Source organism: Trichosurus vulpecula, chromosome 7 (assembly GCF_011100635.1).
Source record: "Trichosurus vulpecula isolate mTriVul1 chromosome 7, mTriVul1.pri, whole genome shotgun sequence".
In the NCBI taxonomy this organism is placed as follows: Eukaryota; Metazoa; Chordata; class Mammalia; order Diprotodontia; family Phalangeridae; genus Trichosurus; species Trichosurus vulpecula.
The window spans coordinates 254,170,270-254,191,165 of NC_050579.1; the positions used below are offsets into that span (position 1 = coordinate 254,170,270).

A 20,896-nucleotide genomic window follows, 5' to 3' on the forward strand; every position below is an offset into this window, starting at 1 on the left:
TAATAAAAGATGTGAACAGTCAATGTTGAAGGGAAGACAGGCACACTTGTAAATTGTTGGGAGAGTTGTGGAGGCAATTTGGAATCATGCAAATAAAATGACTAAAATGTCCATATCCTTTGACCCAGAGATTCTACTTACTAGGCTTATACTCAAAGGATATCCCTGATAAGAAGAAAGTTTCCATATACACCAGAATATTTATAGTAGCACTTTGTAGTAGCAAAGAATTAGGAAAAAACCAGATACCCACTGATTGTGGAAGAGCTAAACTAACTGTGTATGTAATGGAATATTGCTATGCTATACAAAAGTGATGAATACTGAGAAGCAAGGAAAGATTTACCTGATGTGATGCCAAGTAAAGCAGAGCCAAGAAAACAATATATACAATGACTACAACAATGTAAATGGAAAGAACCACCATAAAACAACGAAAAGTAAATGTTGCAAAATCACAAAGAATATAGCTCCCTGCAGACAATATAAAATACTTGGGAGTCTATTTACCAAGAGAAACCCAAGAACTATATGAACATAATTACAAAACACATTTCTTACAAATAAAGACAGGTTTAAACAATTAGAGAAATAGTAATTGCTCCTGAAAAGATCAAGCCAGTATAATAAAAATGAAAATACCACTTAAGTTAATGTACTTATCCAGTGCCATACCAATCAAACTCCAAAATAATTATTTTATAGAGCTGAAAAAAACAATGACAAAATTCATCTGGAAGAAGAAAGGGTCAAGAATATCAAGGGAATCAATGAAATGTGAAGGAAGGCAGCCTGCCAGTTCCAGATTTCAAAATACATTATAAAGTGATAATCATCAAAACAATCTGGTTCTGGCTAAGAAATAGAGTGATGGATCAGTGGAACAGATCAGGTACACAATACATAGTAGCAAATGACCATCATAATCTAGTGTCTGATAAATCCAAAGATTCAAGCTTTTAGGAGAAGAACTCAACAAAAAGCACTGGGAAAACTGGAAAGCGATTTGGCAGGAACTAGGCACAGGCCAACATCTCACACCATATACCAAGACAATGTCAAAATGGATAAATGATTTAGACATAAAGGATGATTTCATAAGTAAGTTAGGGGAACATGGAAAAATATACCTGTCAGATCTATGGATAAGTTAATGGAGATAAGAGAGGATCACAGGAAGTAAAATAGACAATTTGAATTACATGAAATTAAAGAGCTTTTGCACAAACAAAATTAATGCAGCCAAAATTAGAAGAAAAACGGGAAACTGGGGGGGGGGGTAGGAAATTTACAGCCAGTTTCTGATAGAAGCCTCATTTCTAAAATATATAGGGAACTGAGCTAAATTTTTAAAAATACAAGCCATTCCCCAGTTGATAAATGGTCACTGGTTATAAATGGGCAGTTTTCAGAAGAAATCAAACCTATCAACAGTCATGTGAAAAAATGTTTTAAATCACTACTAAGTAGAGAAATACAAATTAAACTACTCTGAGTTACCACCTCACACCAATCAGATTGGCTAACATGACACAAAAGAAAAATAACAAATGCTAGAGGGAATGAGGAAAAATAAGGATACTAATACAGTGATAGTGGACTTGTCAACTAGTCCAACCATTCCAGAGAACAATTTGGACGTATGTCTAAACACCTATAAAACTATCCATACTTTTTAACCTGGCAATACCAATACTAGGTGTGTACCCCAAAGAGATGAAAGAAAATGGAAAAAGACTTATTTATAGAAAAATATTTATAGTAGTTCTTTTTATGGTGGCAAAGAATTAGAAATCAAGATGATGCCCATCAACTGGGGAATGGCTGAACAAGTTGTGGCATATAATTGTTATGGAATATTACTGTGCTAAGAAATGATGAACAGGATGATTTCCGAAAAACCAAGGAAGACTTATTTGAACTCGTGCAAAGTAACATGAGCAGAGCCAGCAGAACCAGGAGAATATTTCACAGCAATACTGTAATCAAGAAGACGATACTATAAGGCAATGATATAAGACCAAAGGAATCATGATGAAAAATCCTATCCACTTCAAGACAGAGAACTGATGACTCTGAATGCAGACTGAAGCATATTTTTTAAATTTTTTTTGTTATTTGGTCCATACTTTATTTTGCAACATAAGAAACATGGAAATATATTTTGCAAGACTTTGCAAGTACAGTCAATATCAAATTGCTTGCTTTCTCAAGGAGGGGGGAGGGATGGGAGAGAGGGAGAGAACTTGGAACTCAAATTTTTTTTTAAATGATTGCTTAAAAATTTTCTACATTTAATTGAGAAATATTTATTTAATGAAATCAATTTTTTTAAATTTTTTTTTAAAAAAGAAGAAGAGATATGAGAAGACACACCCTATCCCACTCCTCTGCAGAGATGGGAGGTCAACAGGTATACTATAGTACATATATTTTCATATTTTCAATATACTGATTGGTTGTACTACGGTTTTTTTTGGTCTTTCTCTTTTTCTTTTTTCTCTTAAAAAAACTTTTACGGATAACTCTCTGGAAGAAGAATGGTATTGAGAGATATTTTTGTGATATAAAAACAAAAGATATCAATAAAATTTCTTTTTTAAAAACTCAAACTATCTGAAAGAAAAAAAATAAGGTGAATCTCAAAGGGAGGGAGTCAAAAAGAAAGAAACTATTAAGAACCAGGATCTCTATTAGGAGAAGAGTGGAGTAAAGGATCAAACTACTTTTCACTATACATTTCTAGTGTAGAATACTACTGTAAAGAGGCAGTAGGGAGGGAAAGATAAAAGGATGTGATAGAGAGAAAAACATATCAATCATAACCATGAAGTAGCATGAACTCTTTCATAAAATAGAGGTTAACAAAATGAATAAGAAAAAAGAATACTATAAACAAAGATTCACAGCATTTAAATGAGGATTTAGAGTATAATTTATTATGCTTCAAGTGAATTCAAAAAAACAAGAGTAGCAATCAGAAAATGAGGCAACAATAATAGACATCATTATAAGAAACAAGGAGGAAAACTACAATATTCTTAAAGGCATCACAGAAAATTAAATAATACCAATGTTTTAGTAAGTCAACGAGTATGTTAAGTGCTTACTGTGTGCTAGGCACTGTGCTGAGCACTGGGGATATGAAGACAAAAATTATCCCTGGCCTCAAAAAGCTCACATTTTACTGAAGGAGACAACATATACAAATCATAACATATAGAATATAGAGAAGATGAAGAAGTGAAAAAATTAGGTACACACAAGACATTTAAGGAGATAAAAGATAATCTTAGAAGGGAAGGTACTAGGCAAGTAGGACAATGGGGGAGGGGAAAACAGTAATATTTAAGAAGTCTCCTGCAGAAGGTGGGATTTGAATTGAGACTTGAAGAAAGCCAGTAAGATGTAGACGTATGGAGAGAAAGGAGTCCAGGCATAGCTGACAGCCAGTGCAAATGTACAGATGGGAGATAGAGTGTCATGTGCAGGGAACAGCAAGTAGGACAGTATAGTTAAATTGAGAATGCATGGAAAGGACTAAAATATATGAAGACTGGAAGAGGAAGGGGCCAGGTTATAGAGGGCTTTAAAATACAAACTGAGGATTTCATATCTGATCAGTTCTTTAAACACAAACACAAACACACGCAATGTATACGTATATATGCATCAAGCAAACAGTACAGAACCTAAGTACTTAAAAGTTCATCAAATTACAGGAGGAAATGGACTGCAAAACTATAATAGTTGGATACCTCAATGTGTTCATTTCAACCTAAACAAAAGCTAAAAAAATGATAAATAAGAAATGAAGGACCCAAGCAGAACTTTAGAAAAGATAGAAAAGACCTCACAAGAAAAGGAGTATACTTATTTCTCAGCTATTATTACAATATTGTCAAACTTTATAAAAAATGGCCATGTGTTAAGACATGAAAACCTCAAATACAGAAAAACAGCAATATTAAACATATCCTTTATATTCTATTACACAATGCAACTATAATCAATAAAGAACGCTTAAAGAAAAAATTCACACTTCAATGACACCAAATAATTAAATCCTAAAATATCTGTGCATCAATGAACAAAATAAAGAAACAATGAGTAATTTCATCAAAGAAAATGAGAAGTGAGAAAAATGAAAATGAGAAAATATACCAAAATACAGGGGATGTTACCAAAGCAGTCCACAGAGGGAAAAGTACCTTTCTAAAAAAAAAAACAAAACTAATCAGATTTGTGACTAAAGAAAACTAGAAAAGCAACAAATCAAAAAACCTCAACTAAACACAAAAAAAGAAATTCTCAAAATCCAATAAACAAAGTTGAAAATTTAAAAAATGAATTGATAAATAAAAAACCTTCTAAAATATAATGGCATAGGTGAACAATTAGTTAATATTTTTTAAAGATGTAAACCAAATTGCCATAGTTAAAAATTAAATGATTCACAAAAGATGAAGATACTGTTTATCCAAGATATACTGGTGGACAGTGGGTGTCCATGCAGCTACAGTGGAAATCTAGGCAAAACATATCATTTGGTCTTTGCTGTGTAGACAGACACTCTTTCACTTCCAGAAGGTTTGGCAATGTCTTGGGGCTTAATGTAATCAACACTATCAGCATCTGTAGGATGTAACCATTTACAGGGAATCCAATTCCTCCTTGATAGGGTCTAAGAGCTGGATCTCTTCCATTACATTGGTAAATACTTTTGTTCACACATATCTCACTGTTTAATTCCTCCACTGAGGTCTGATTTCAGAAAGTCATTGAACAGGGTTATTTGTTTTTATATCCTCCATGGAATTCTAATGATCTGGAGGAGGATAGTATGTTGGATTGCTTTTTGGAAAACCGCAAAACACTCTCTGGCGTTAACCTTCCCATAAAAGCAAAGACCTTTCTTTTCAATAAAAAATGTTTTAGTAGTATTGCAAGACCTAGCCTATCAATGCCACCGAAGATCTAAAGATGAGTCCTACACAGAAAGCAGCAAAACAACTGGTGAAGAACAGTGAAGAACAGAAGGAAAGGGTGCCACCAATGACAGAAAAAAAAAGTTTATCTGGTGACATTTCAAGAGAGATAACAGGTGAATGGCCAGAGTACTCTACCAGTAACTTCAAAATATCAGAAAAAATCAAAGATGGCCTCCAGCACAATGGTGAACAAGAATAGAAGGCAAGCACTAAAATCTAACAGGATAGACTGACATCAGATGGGCTGTAATCTGCACTACTGAAGAGAACTTCAGAACTGATGAGACCACAAATCCATGTGAGTATTTAGATAGAAACCGTTGACCTTAGTAAGGATATTTATTCCCATGCTTTGTGGTGTTTTTTAGCCTACCAGGGGTATGTATTTTTTAGAAAGCTTTTTCCATATCAATTCATTTAGTCACATGGTTTTTGTTAATTCTGTTATTTAATATGATATGTTATGTTTATAATTTTCCTAATATTGAACCAACCCTGTATTCATGGTATAAATCCAGCCTGGTCATAGTGTTATAAATAAACAATAATAGTAATATAAAAGTATGTAATATATTTATATTATAATTTATATATAAGTATAATTTATAATATAAAATTATATGTAATATATAATTATATATGTAATATATAAAACATGATATATAAAAATAAAATACAATAAAATCATATTTTTAATATAGTGCTGAAATCTCTTTGCAATTTTTTAAATTAGTTTTTAATACTGGTGTTTATTTTTAGTAGTTTCTCTCTCTGCTTTGACTCCTTATTTGAGTTATTACCATATTTGCCTCATAGTAGGAGTTTATTAGGACGCCATCTTTCTCTATTTTCCTTACAAACATTTACGTAAAATTGGTGGGCTTTTGAATGTTTAATAGAATTCACTTGTAAATCCATCTGGTCCTGAGGTTTTTCTTTGTAGCTAATTTATGGATTCCAATGAGGTACATGACCTACGAAAAGTCATAACAAAAGTTAAAGGAGAATGGAAGGAGACACCATTCACAACTGAGTAGAGGAAGTGCTCTTGCTTGAAGATGAAACAAAGAGGATCACAGAAGATAAAAATGGACAATTTTGATTACATAAGATTGAAAAATTTTGCACAAACAAAAGCAATATATTTTGAATTGGAAGGGAAACAGTTAAATGGGAAAAATATTTGCAGCAAACTTTTCTGATAAATGTCTGATAGCCAAGCTATATATGGGATGGATACAAATATTTAAGAATCAAAGAATTTTCAGATAACAGATAAAATAGTCAAGCCATATGAACAGACATTCCTCAAAAGAAAAGCAAGTTATTAAAACAACCATAAAAAAGGGTGCTCTAAGTCACTAATAATGAGAAATGCAAATTAAAAGCACTATACCTCACACCCATAAGATTGACAAAAATGACCAAACAGGAAAATTACAATTATTGGAGGGCTAGTCAAAGACAGGTACACTAATGCATGCAATTTAGAACTATACCCAAAGTCACAAAATCATATCTTTTGACTCAGTGATAACACTACTAGTGATATATACCAAAAAGGTCAAAGAAGGGCAAAAAAAACCTTATATTCTGTACAAATAGACTTTTGTTACAGCAAAGAATGGGAAGCAAACTAGAGAACCCGTTGGGAATGGCTAAATAAATTATACTATATAAATGTAACAGAATATTACTATGTTGTAAGAAATGACAAAAAGCATGGTTTCAGAGAAACCTCAGAAGAATTCTGTGAATTGATATAGACTGAAGTGAGTAAAACCAAGAGAACTATTTATGTGATAACTACAACAGTATAAAAAGAAAACAACTCTGAAAGACTTAAGAACACTGATCAAAAAAGTGAACAATCAGGACTCCAGAAGATTGATAAAGAAACATTCTTCCCACCTCTTACTGCAGAATGAGACAGACATTTTCAGACACATTCAACACAAATGTTTTTCTTGATTAAATTTATCTATTAGAAGAAAGGGCTTTTTTATGAGTGGAGCACAGGAGACAGTAATAGTGACGCCAAAAAAAGAGCAACAATGAAACATTTTAAAAATACACAGATAAGCAGAATAATGCTGGTACAACTACATGTTTAATACATGTTTTAAAAATAATTTTGTTAACAGATTCATGATTTCCTATCCAATCTTCTTTTACTGTACTTCTTTGCGTATAGAAATGTTCATGTTTGACTTTCTAGTTCATAATGAAAAATTTTAAGTCATAACAGTGGGGGGGATATACATGTAGATATACACCTAATTACATGTATGTATATACATACATACACATACAGTGTGACATAAATGTTCTATACAAGATAACAAAACCAATTCATTCTAATCCATAAAATGAAAACAGTTCTTACCCACTGAGGTAAAAGTCTCATAATTCTCCTGTCTGTCATTCCTAGAGAGGTCCTTCTGAGTTTGGTCCAAATGCCCCCATTCTTCCAGGATAAAAGATACAGCCACATCGGCCACATCCTCAATTTTCACCAATGTCTGAAACATGAGATCCCTACTCAGTTCCTGTTCCCTGTGCTCTGCTCTTAAATAAGGGACAGCAGAGCATCAAACATGAAAGCAGGATGAAGTGGGAGGAAATATGCAGAGTGGTACTACATGAAAGGGACACTAGACTAGGAGTTAGGAAACCTTGATCCTACTTTCGGTTTCGACCACTAGCTCACTGTGTGACCTTGGGCAAGTGACTAAGCCTCTACAGACCTCAGTATCTTCATCTGTCAAATAAGGTTGTTAGACAACATGATCTTTTAATTTCTTCCAGCGTTAACATTTCTATAATTATGTGCCTCCCTAGAAAGGGTGAGTATGTGTTAAATGGAGAGGAAGAAAGCAGAGTAGAAAATACATGGGGAACTAGGGACCAATTCAAGATGGGCCTAGTTTCTGGGAAAAGTATTTGGAGATTAAGTTTCCTAAGAAGGGGAGGGGAGTATCCTAAAGAAACTCCAGGATGAGGGGAGAATACAAGGCCACAATCAGGGAGCAGCCACAGGGTTTCAATGAAGGCAGAGAAAGGACGATAGCTCACTTGGGCCCCAGTCATGTGAAATGCAGCTGCCATCTGCTGGTCTCTAAGATTTCCCTTCTGAGGAACAGCCGGAATCTGGGAAACAGGCAGAGCTGAAGGAGGAGAAAAGGAGCTGTGAGTGAGAATTGTCTTGCCCTACTCTCAAGGTCACCATGTTATTCTCCTCCTCAGGAGTTTACAATGGGACCCAACTGCCTGTTATATCAAGTCCAAACTCCTTTAATTTACTTTTAGTGCCCAAAATAATTGGGCTCCACACTCTACATAGCTAGCTTTATTCACCATTTTCCCCCAATATGGACACTGTGCTTCAATCAAGCCATTTCCATCCCCTACATATACCATGCTAATTATTCTTGTCTTTGCCCCTTTGTTGACCAGCTTTTTATTTGGAATGCCCTCATCTCTGGCAATACGAAGTTTAATCAGGATCCAACTCAAGTTTTCCATAATGTTTTCTCCCAATAGCCTAGGCTACACGAATCTCTGCTACTTCTGAATTTCTATGAATGTTGCTATTCATTCAATCCTTTGTTATCACTTTTGTTTGCTCCTTGGATATCTTCCTCCATGCTTCCAAGCTTCACTACCACCCAACTCAAACCTGTGGGTTAACCTGACCTTGGTATGTGCCTTGGCTGAGACTGATCTACCTCATAATTTCCCTTGACCAAATACTTGTTTATTTTTTTAGCTCTTGTTACCACTTTTCTGGTCCTTAACTACCTGCCTGGCACATATAAATTGCTTTCTTTTGTGGCTTAAAGGTAGAATGGAGGGAAGACTGACTGAAAATATGAAAGGACCAAACACCAAGAGTAAGTAAGGTCAAGGGGCCAAAGAAAGTCTTGAATGAAAGGAAGTAAATAATGTGGGATTTAAAAAAAAAAAGAACAGATCTTCAGTCTAGGGATCATTAAAAGCAAAAAAAAAAAAAAAAAAAAAGGAAGAATAAATCTGAAAAATAGAAAAACTGGTATGACTGCCAAATTATTACTAGATAACTCTTAAAAGACATTAACGGAAGATGGCGGCTGGAAAGCAAGGACTTGCGTGAGCTCCCCAACACGTCCCTCCAAAAACCTATAAAAAATGGCTCTGAACAAATTCTAGAACTGCAGAACCCACAAAATAGCAGAGGGAAGCAGGGATCCAGCCCAGGACAGCCTGGATGGTCACTGGATGAGGTCTATCCTGCACAGAGTGGAGGGGAGCAGAGCTCAGCGTGGGAGGCAGCAGGACCAACCAGACCAGGAGCCAGGCAGGACAGGCCCTAGCGCCCTGAATCAGTGAGCTGTGGCAGTTACCAGACTTCTCAACCCACAAACACCAAAGACAACAGAGAAGGTTAGTGGGAAAAGCTGCGGGGGACAAAGTTCACAGTTTGGCCACCGCCCCAGGGGAAGTGGGGGAGGTGCAGCTGCAGAACTACAGCTGCAGTTACTTCCAGCCCCAGGCCCACCTGGTGGGAGGAATTAAGTGGTGGATCAGAGCAGGAGTGCAGAACCTGCTGAAGATTTGCCTCAGGTCTGGGTTGGTGGTTCTTGAGGAAGAAGGAGTGCTGGTGTGGCAGAGCTGGCTGCACAGAAATAGCTCTGAAATCAACGGCGCATCCCCTCAAGCTGGGAACAAAGTACTCTTTGCTCTACAAGCAGTCGTGCCCTGACGAAAAACTCAAGGGTCAAGTAAGTTGGCTGGGAATGTGGCCAGGCAGCGAAAACACACCCAGATTCAGTCTCAGACTTTGGAATCCTTCTTTGGCGACAAAGAAGACCAAAATATACGGCCTGAAAAAGTCAACAAAGTTCAAGAGCCTACACCAAAAGCCTCCAAGAAAAACATGAACTGCTCTCAGGCCATGGAAGAGCTCAAAAAGGAGTTGGAAAAACAAGCTAGAGAAGTAGAGGAAAAATTGGGAAAGAGAAATGAGAAAGATACAAGAAAACCATGAAAAACAAGTCAATGACTTGCTAAAGGAGACCCAAAAAAAAATCAAAACAAATATTGAAGAAAACAACACTTTAAAAAATAGACTAATTCAAATGTCAAAAGAGCTCCAAAAAGCCAATGAGGAGAAGAAGGCCTTGAAAGGCACAATTAGCCAAATGGAAAAGGAGGTCCAAAAGACCACTGAAGAAAATACTACGTTAAAAATGAGACTGGAGCAAGTGGAAGCTAGTGACTTTATGAGAAATCAAGATATTATCAAACAGAACCAAAGGAATGAAAAAATGGAAGACAATGTGAAATATCTCATTGGAAAAACCACTGACCTGGAAAATAGATCCAGGAGAGATCATTTAAAAATTAGTGGACTACCTGAAAGCCATGATCAAAAAAAGAGCCTAGATATCAGCTTTCAAGAAATTATCAAGGAGAATTGCCCTGATATTCTAGAGCCAGAGGGTAAAATAGAAATTGAAAGAATCCACAGATCGCCTCCTCAAATAGATCCCAAAAAGAAAACTCCTAGGAACATTGTCGCCAAATTCCAGAGCTCCCAGGTCAAGGAGAAAATACTACAAGCAGCCAGAAAGAAACAATTTGAATACTGTGGAAAAACAATCAGGATAACATAGGATCTAGCAGCTTCCACATTAAGGGACTGAAGGGCTTGGAATATGATATTCCGGAGGTCAATGAAGCTAGGATTAAAACCAAGAATCACCTACCCAGCAAAACTGAGTATCATGCTCCAAGGCAAAAAATGGATTTTCAATAAAATAGAGGACTTTCAAGCTTTCTCAGTGAAAAGACCAGAGCTGAATAGAAAAACTGACTTTCAAACACAAGAATCAAGAGAAGCATGAAAAGGTAAACAAGAAAGAGAAATCATAAGGGACTTACTAAAGTTGAACTGTTTTGTTTACATTCCTACATAGAAAGACGATGTGTATGATTCATGAGACCTCAATATCAGAGTAGCTGAAAGGAATATGCATATATATATATGTATATACATATATATACATATGTGTGTGTCTATGTATGTATATATGTAGGTATATATATACACACACGTACACACAAAGGGCACAGGGTGAGTTGAATATGAAGGGATGATATCTAAAAAAATAAAATCAATTTAAGGGATAAGAAAGGAATATACTGAGAGAGGGAGAAAGGGAAAGATAGAATGGGGTAAATTATCTCGCATAAAAGCAGCAAGAAAAAGTGGTTCTGTAGGAAGGGAAGAGGGGGCAGGTGAGGGGGAATGAGTAAATCTTGCTCTCATCAGATTTGGCCTGAGGAGGGAATACCATATACACTCAATTGGGTATCCTACCCCACAGGAAAAAAGGAGGAAGAAGATAAAAAAGGGGGGATGATAGAAGGGAGGGTAGACGGGGGAAGGATGTAATAAAAAACAAACATTTTCAAAAAGGGACAGGGTCAAGGGAGAAAATTCAGTAAAGGGGGATAGGTTAGGAAGGAGCAAAACATAGTTAATCTTTCACAACATGAGTATCGTGGAAGGGTTTTACATAATGATACACATGTGGCCTATGTTGAATTGCTTGCCTTCTTAGGGAGGGTGGGTGGGGAGGGAAGAGGGGAGAGAATTTGGAACTCAAAGTTTTAAAAACAGACGTTCAAAAACAACAACAAAAAAAGTTTTTTCATGCAACTAGGAAATAAGATACACAGGCAACGGGGCATAGAAATTTATCTTGCCCTACAAGAGAAGAATGGAAAGGGGGATGGGAGAGGAGTGGGGTGACAGATGGGAGGGCTGACTGGGGAACGGGGCAACCAGAATATAAGCCATCTTCGAGTGGGGGGAGCAGGGAAAAAATTTGTAATTCAAACTTTTGTGAAAATCAATGCTGAGAACTAAATATATTAAATAAATTTAAAAAAAAGACATTAACAATCTGAACATAAGAGTGGTATCCAGTTAGATAATGAAGCCTCCGGATAAATTGGGGGCGAAGGGGTGCGGGGAGGAGTGTCTACTAGACACCTTATTAGAAGGAAAGGAATTGGGGAAATCCTAAAGGACTTGAGGAGACAGCAAAGAATCAAACAGAACTGGGTATGAAGAAAAGGAAATTTGACAGGAATTCTTATTTAGCTCTACAAAGAGAAAAAAAATATGTAGACTAACTTCCTAACAGTTTTACAGGCAACAAATAATTGGTATTAGGTCACTAACTGTTCAATTTCTTTCCATAACATCTTTGACATAAGTTAGTAAGTTGGTATGTCAAAGTGAAGTGAGACAAAAACAGAGAAAATGTTTTAAGGACACGATGAAGCACAGCTTCAAAGTACCTGGTATGACAATGTGGGAAATAGCAGGATCAACCAACCATGCTTCAATCAAGTAAAGGAGGATTCTTTTTGAGCATAGGCTTTGGGAGGCAGATTCTAAGAGAGGGATTTACAAACAGTAGTGGACTTTATAAATAGCAGCACAGCATTACATGTGCACATTGAAAAGGGGCTTTTGTGCAGCTTTTATTTTCCAATCATATCTGCAAACATAGTATCACTATCAGCAATACTTTCAACTACAAAGGATGAAAGATATGTACCTGTGGAATCTCTGATCCTCACCTGGGTCAGTTAGCTCCTCACTCAGAACACTTTAAAGTCTTCTCTCTCTTTCACCCAATAAGTTGCCAAGTTTTGTCCATTCTACTTTTACAGTGTGTCTATCTCTATATCCATGCTCTCCTGTCTGCTTTCACTGAAACCTAATTCAAGCCCTTATCACCTCTTACCTGTACTGCTGTAATAGCATTATAACTGATTTTCCTAATTTCTGTTTCTCCTTTAGTCCATCCTTAACACTGCTGCCTTAGTAATCTTACTAATGTATCACTAATATGATTCCTCTACTTGTAAACCTTCAGTGACTCCATTACCTATTGATTAATGTATTCTTTTTCCTGGCTTTATTATTCTCTACAAGGCAAGTAGTTGGCACAATGGATACATCACTAGGCATGGCATCAGGAAGTCTTGAGTTCAAATGCCACCTCAGACACTTACTAGCTGCATAACTGCCTCAATTTCCTCAACTGTACAAAGGTGATAAAGCAAGGAACTTTCATTTTACTGAAGTGTATAAGAGTTTTAGGGGAACTAAATGTGGTAATACTTATAAAGTGCTTAGCACAGTGCCCAGAACATAGCAGGTGCTATATAAATGCTAGGTATTACTTTTTTGTTCATTTAGTCATTTGCTACTGATGCTGCTGTTAGTAATCTGGTTCCTACCTCCTCTAATCTCCCATTACTCTTCTTATGCATGTCAGTAAAATATAAGTTCCTTGAGGGCAACTTTCATTTTTGTCTTTGTATACTGAACACCTAATATGGTGCTTTGCACACATAAGCACATAATGTTTACTGAACATTCCAGGCAAAATAGACCATTCATCCGCCTCTTTCCCATTTCTATGTTTCTGCCTTCCCCATTCCTGGAATAGGTCTCCCCCAATTACCAGCTTTACCTGTTGAAATCTCTGCTGTCAAAGTTCACCTCAGGTGCTACCTCCTTCCCTAAACCCCCTCAGCAAAAGAGATCTCTTCCCAAGTTTTTCACTGTATTTTGTCTGGACATCTCCATCACACTTATCATATTCTGCCTTGTGTTAATATAATTATTTGTGTATGTGTCTTATCCCTTCTATTGACCTAAATGATTCTTGAGGGCAGGCATTGTGTCTTATTTTATCTTCCTATCCCCAGTACACAGCATAAAGCTTAGTAACTGTTGAGCTGAATTAAACTTCTTTGATCTGACTTCCAACCTTAGTCCTCAATTTCACACCCTTCTAGTGATAGTTTACTTTTCTTTCTCAGAGTTCCATTTTCCTTGTTATGGCCAACACTCCCACTTTACACACTACAGGGATTTTTCCCAAGCCCATCAATGAACAGTGCTGTTCCCTCACCATTTGCCTCTAAGGAGAGAGGTTTCTGGGGACCACTCTCAGACTGGGTGTCCATGGGATGGAGCTGGACATTCAGGGACTCCTGCACCATTCTCTGTTGCATCATTTCCTGAAGGGGTACTTCTGGATAGGCAGCAACCTAGGTACAACAAATAAGCATCACTTTAGAGAACAGGGTATATCAGGAATGCTAAGAAAATACAAACCTTCATATTAGACAGATAAAAATATAAAGAAGAAGCTAAAATATTATTCATCTTCACAGGGAGCAAGGCAAGACATAAGATGGGATAAAACATAAGATGAGGGATGGAGATTAATAGCAGAAGCCAATTCTAATAGTTTTACAATCATCTTCTCTTGGTTTTCACTTTAGTCTCAAAGACTTCTAGGTCTAAGGCAACAAAGTGTTGTAGGTTCTGTTACTTTGAACAAGTTACTTAACATTGCTAAGATTTGACTTTCTCATCTACAAAATGAATAGGTTACCAATACCCCTGGCTCCTGGGGTAAAGCCTCACTATTCAACAAAAACTGCTGGGAAAGCTGAATAGCAGGTTGGTAAAAATTAGGTTTGGGGGCAACTAGGTGGCATAGTGAATAACAGAGTGCCAGGTGTGGAGTCAAGAAAACCTGAGTTTAAATCCGCCTCAGATACTTACTGGTTGTGTAACCTTGGGCAAGTCACTTAACTCTGTCTGCCTCAGTTTCCTCATTTGTAAAATGAGGTGGAGAAGGAAATGGTAAATCACTCCTGTGTCTTTGCCAAGAAAATCCCAAATATGGTCAAGAAGAGTCAGACATGACTGAAGTGACTGAACAACAAGAAATTAGGTTTAGACTAGCACCTCACACCATACGTGATGATTAGTCCCAAATGGATACGTGACTTAGATATACAAAGTCACATCACAAATTATAGAGAAACAAAGAAGAAATTTGGACGTATGGATAGAAGAAAAGTTCAAGACCAAACATGGGAGGATCACCAAAGACAAAATGGACAATATTATGGACAACATAAAATTAAAAAGGGCTTTGTGCAACAAAATAAATATAGCTAAAATTAGATAAGAAAGTAATTGAAAATAAAATCTTTACATCAAGTTCCTAAAACAAAGGTCTAATTTCTAAGCTATACAAGGAATTGATTCAAATTTATAAGAATAAGAGAGTCATTCCTCAATTGATAAATGATCATAAAATATGAACAGATGATTTTCAAAGGAAGAAATCCAAACTATCAATAACACTACAAGAAAATGTTCCAAATAACACACAATTAGAGAAATGAAACTCGGAGGTTCTATCTAACAACCATCAGATTGATAAAGACCAAACGAAAAAGAAAAATGTTGGAAGGGATACAGGAAAAGAGGCACACTAATGATCTGCAGATGGAGCTGTACTTTTGAACAGTTCTAATTAATAGAAAGTTTTTCTTTACCTCAATCCTAAATCTGCCTCTTCAAAATTTCTACTCCAGTTCTACCCAATCTGGTTTCAGTCTGCACAATTCCATTGACACCAACTCTTGGAGGTTACTAATGACCTTCTAATAAATAAATCCAACCCTCTTTTCTTAGTCATTTCTTTGATCTTTCTGTATGATCTGATACCTCCAACCACATTCTTCAGACTCTCTCTTCCTCTAGCTTCTCTGACATGTTTATTTCTTGATTCTCCTATACCTCTAACTACTCCTTCACAGTTCTTCTGGCCCTTAAATGTCCTTCAAGGTTCTATTTTTGGCTCTCTGTTCTTTCTCCACATTATCCTTTGGCAATTTCATTCACTTCCATGTTTCAATTATCCCCTCCACACAATGACTTTCAAATCTAGCATCTCCAGTCACATTCTCTACCCTGAGCTCCAATCTGAAACTTGCTAATGTGGTGAAATTTTATCCACCTGAAGAACTCACCATCACTTCAAATTCTGCATATCCAAAACTAATCTTATTGTCTTACCCCCAAGTCAAGTCAACATGCATTTATTAATCAACTACTGTGTGCCAGGGCTTATACTAAGGGCTGGAGATACAATGAAAGACAAAAACAGCCAGAAAGCCCTGGATGTAATGGGAGAGTCACTCTCCAAACAAGATTCACACCGCATAAACTGGAGGTAATCTGGTGGAAGGCACTAATATATTCAAAACAAACAAACAGACAAACAAAAAAGCCTTGCCCCTCCTTCCAGCTTCCCTTTCTTTGATAATCTCCCAGCCAACCTTGGAGTCACCTTTGACTCTTGGATCTTCTCCACTCCTCAGAACTTTAAGTTCCCAGTTTCAGAGGTCAGGACTTACCTATTGCATCTATCCGCTCCTTTCTGTCCTCATTTCCTTTCACTCAGACTATTATAATAGCCTCCTAATTGATCTGTCACCTTTTTCTAGCACATTACACACACTATTGCTAAAGTAATCTTTCTAATACACAATTCTGATAACATCACTCCCCTGTTCAAAAATTTTTCTAGGATTTCCTTACTGTCTCAAGAATAAAATATAAACTATAAAATATAAATGTTCCAGCAGAGTACACTATGGCTTTAAAGACCTTTTAGTGCAGACTCAATTTTCCTTTGAAGTCTTGTTTCACACACAAAATCAATTACTGAATCTCTTCCTGCGCTCTCCCACCTCCATCTGACAGATTGTCCACCACGCCTAGAATATCTCTGCTCCTTGAGGAGGAAACATTAGTTAACCCAATTAAGAGAAAAGGACACATGGAAAATACTGGAAATGGCTAAAAAATAAAGCATCAAAGAAAAAAAAACTATTATAAGATACCAGCAAAACTGGTACAGAAAAATACAAAGTGAGCTAATAAGAAAAATTCAAATAACTCAAAAGTTTTTTTTTTCCTTTATCAAGGACCATGTTCTTTTGGCAATCTTAGTCTTTCTATCTCCAGTTTCAAAGAACCAATGTCTATGAAATAGTGCCTGACATAAATCTTTACTAATCCCACTCCATCTAGCTACCCTAACAACCTTCTTATCTGTCTGCAACTGATTATATTTATAAGAGCTCTTTCCGTACTATACTTCTGTTTAGAAAGTAGCCTCTTTATGGGCAGTTCATATCTGATCCTGAAGTCTTTTCTCACGCCCTATAGTATTTATCTCAATGAACACTATAAACTAAAAATGTTGACCCTTTACAAAGCTGTTCAGGGTGGTTAAGTATTAGTCTAAACTAGAATCCGGGGAGCAGTTTATTAATGTTCTGATAGAATTTGGCTAATAGTACAAAAGAACCAAGTGAGCTTAGTGGAAAGGGAGCAAGTGGCAGCAGAGCAAGAAGAAAATTTAGCAGTTCCCTCAGCCATTATCTAAAATCGAAGTTATTTGCTTTAGGTTGAAGGGTGCTGCTATTTCAATTTTAAAGGATGAAATGTTAAATAGGCCACTGGAAACCTTGCCCAAAGACACCAGGACCAAAAGGTTCTGTCCTGTTCCATGCCTAAAGCAGCACCCAGGTACTCACAGAGAATGAACCTGTGAAGTTTCTAAAGTGAGGTAAAGGAGTTTCTAGAGAGTAATCCAGAGTACAGCCAGAAGCCCAAAGTGACCTGAGGCATGGGGGAAGAAAACAAACCATTACAGAAAAAACAAGGAAATCCACCCATCTCCCCATGAGAAAAGTAAAAGTGAGACGCTAAAAGCCCATAACTGTTCTGGGTAGGCACAATGAATAGTTTTTCTTTTTTAAATGTTTTTTAAAATCTTTATTATGCACTACTATGCTACTTAAGATTAGGGAATTCTTTTTTTTTAATATTTGAAACCCCAGTATCTGTCATATAACAGGCACTTAAATGCTTGCTTGAGTCTAGGCCTCAAGTAAAACCTAAGAGCACAAAAAAATTCCTGATGGGGTCTCAGGGTGCAAAGAACTTTATGGACACTTTCCCAATTTTTTCCTTAATTCAATTCAACAAATAAATATTAGGTGATTCCCATGTCATCTCCTTAATGCCTTTCTATTGCCTAAATTAGTTGTTTTATTTTTTTCCTCCTCACCTCTTCTCCTTGTTCATCAAAGTCTCTCTGTAATTCCTCCAACAAAACCACAGCCTCCTCCCCACTTTCTGGATGATGTTGTCTCACCCACGCCTGAAGCTGCCCAGGCAAGATGGCCAAGAACTGTTCCAGAACTAGCAGCTCTAGGATTTGTTCTTTTGTGTGCATCTCGGGCCTCAGCCACTCACAACAGAGCACCCTTAGTTGGCTGAGAGCGTCCCGGGGCCCGGATGCTTCATAGTACTGGAACTGTCTGAAACGCTGGTTAAAGGTCTCCATACTGGGAAGCGTATTCTCATGCATCCAGGTACAATCTTCTTCCTCCACTTTCACTATCAGAAGTCCTTCTTGCTCCTGTGGAGGATGAATTGTAGTGGATAGGGCTGCCGCTTCTCTTGACTCTCTGGGCATGATTCACACCCAAAGGAATGCTTCCCTGTAAGGTCTGACCTGTGGAGATCAAACCCACTTCTGCTCCTAAGAGAAGTCTTGAATGGCACTTTAGGTAGAATGCAACCTAATGACATATTAAAAATAATTATTAGCATAAAGAAATAACAAAGTTCATGTAAAGCTAAGATGAAGGAAATTTACTAAAGGTTAACCACAAAAGTAAATTTAAGAAAGGATTTGCCATTGGATTACTTGAACCTACATAAACCACAGCTTACTAAAGTAAAAGCAATAAGTCTGAAACTTACAAATAACTATCCAGACAAGCTGATCCTTTCTTATTTGTGGGCCAAATCCCAAATGGCAATTCCAAATGGCCCTGGAGCTCCACAAGGGACGAAAAAAGAAAAAAAAAATCGTTCCTGTTTAAGATAAGACTTGAAAGACCCCGGATATACTTTCCCAGTAGAAACTGCGCAGCCCCATTAAAAGGTTCGGGTCATCAACCCAGGGAAGTGACCCAGCCCCAGTGACACAGGATCTAAAATATCCGCAGGCACCAACTTAAGACCAGAGACGGGCCTAGTTAGCAAGAGACGAAGCCGGTACCTCCCCGACAGCCCCCAGGCTCCCTTCCCCCTTTGCACAGCCCCTCTCTCTGCTGGGAGTCTCGTTCTTCAGGGAACAGAACTTCCAACAAGGCGGAATCAAAGAAGAAAGTAGGTGGCTCTTTCCAAGAGACACCGGAGGGGTCGACTCAATCCCTAGACTTCCCAAAACTCACGGGAAATTACTAAATCAATGCCTTCCTTGCCCTTGGCTGGTAGGGCCGCTAAATCCCGCCCCTTCCCCTCCCGGAATAAACTTCCGAGTCCTCTCTAGGAATCCCGGAGGTTTGCATCTCTGTGAGTGGACGACCGAAGCTGCTGACCCGGCTTGGGGCGGAGTCTGGAGAGAAAGAGAATTGGGGTTTCTTGGTGCCAGACACCAAGATGTACACCTCTATCCTCACACTGGGGAGAAAAGTAGAGCCCCCTTACCCACAGCTTAACTTCCCGAAAGAGAATAGCGGCTCCCCGGCTCGCATTCTTCCGACATTAACCAGCCACGAGACTCATATTAGAAGAGGCTGGACCGCAGGAGCAGGGGTGGGGAGGGGGCGGGGAGAAAGGAGATGCGGCATATTTGGTCGCTCTGAAGGTGGTGACAACTCTTACCCTTTGGGGCGTGGAGTGTCGGGGGAGGGGAATGAAGAGAAAGCAAACCAAGGAAAGAACATAGGGAGCAAGTTTGATTAGTCGGGAAACTCGCACCTACCCCTTCCTTTGGCCCTTAGACAGTGGACGTACTGAGCACTTCAGGTGTCATTGCCTTCTACGTCCTCCTGCTGACCCTGACCCGGATCGTGGCCCCTACCCCATCAGCTCTAGATCAGCCACCAGAGCTTTAAAAAATCAGGAGATTTCCTTCTATCTCAAAAAAATAGTATTTCTCTAATAGCTTCTGGCCCAACTACGTCCTGAAGCGCTAGCTGATGTAATGTATACGCTTTCCTTCCACCCAAAGAGCCAATCAGAGCGTGGAGGTGGAACTGCTGCAAGGAGCCACCTCTGCTAGGCGTATTGATTAGATTGAGGTGGACATCCGTTTATAGGGCCCGCAGTTTAAATTCGTATAGGACATTTTCCCTTAGTCATCCACGGTTCTACACCAGTCCCTGAAACAGAGAGGAGAGAGTTGTCTTTTAGTGTCCCTCTCATTTACTGTATCTTCTTTCTTCCTGTCCACATCATTCTTCCCTTTCCCCAATCAGGTTCTCAATCCTTTTGTTCTCAGACTATCTCCCTGCTCTGAAAAAAGGATTCAATAAACATTCACCCCTCAACGTAAATGGGGGATAACCCTAAATGAAAAGCATTTGTTAAGGGCGTGCCAAGCACAGTTCTAGTTGCTGAGTAGGCAAACGCAAAAGCAAGTATAACGTCACGGTCACAAACCAACCCTTGGGGCCAGTTACTGGACAGATAGTCCTAACTCTCCTGTGACCTGTCAGTCCTTCTGCCCTATGCCAATGGTAGTCAATAATTGGCCATGTGCTTGTGTTCTGAGGCAATTGTCCCTCAGGAGACTCTAAAGTTGGAATATTAGAAAAGATTTTGCCACTGGATTCAGTCGTCTCCCCTCATCTGTATTGGTTTTTAGGGTACAGTATGGAGAGTTTTCTTCACTTGAAATGTCTATCTCTTAATGACCAGGAGCCATTTTACCCAACTTATACCAATAAAGGTGGGAATCCAAAATTGCATGGATATTTACAAAAATATAAACTGCCCAGATTAATAGAAAAAATAGAATATTTTTTAAACCTCATCTTGGACAAGGAAATTGAATCAGTCATAAATGAGCTCCCTAATTAAAAAAAAAAAAAACTTCAGGATCAGATAGATTTACAAGTGAATTCTACCAAACATTTTAAGAACAATTAATTCCAATACT

At 37.9% G+C, this 20,896-nt stretch overlaps 1 protein-coding gene across 4 annotated transcripts in view; it reads right to left on the reverse strand.

The window, feature by feature from the left end:
- The window catches only part of ZKSCAN5 (zinc finger with KRAB and SCAN domains 5), a 35,040-nt gene extending 15,201 nt beyond the window's left edge, over positions 1-19,839 (reverse strand). For 2 of the 4 annotated variants that reach the window (XM_036766176.1, XM_036766173.1), the window contains exons 1-5: positions 18,709-18,956; positions 18,008-18,524; positions 13,973-14,111; positions 8,067-8,158; positions 7,378-7,513 (exon numbers count right to left, since the gene is read on the reverse strand). In XM_036766176.1, coding sequence (XP_036622071.1) covers positions 7,378-7,513; positions 8,067-8,158; positions 13,973-14,111; positions 18,008-18,418 — 778 coding nt within the window. In that variant the 5' untranslated portion in view covers positions 18,419-18,524; positions 18,709-18,956. Of the gene's footprint in view, positions 1-7,377; positions 7,514-8,066; positions 8,159-13,972; positions 14,112-18,007; positions 18,525-18,708; positions 18,957-19,184; positions 19,222-19,717 lie in introns of those variants that run through there. The other 2 variants (XM_036766174.1, XM_036766175.1) reach the window with 2 other exon arrangements.
- Positions 19,840-20,896: the final 1,057 nt, after the last annotated feature.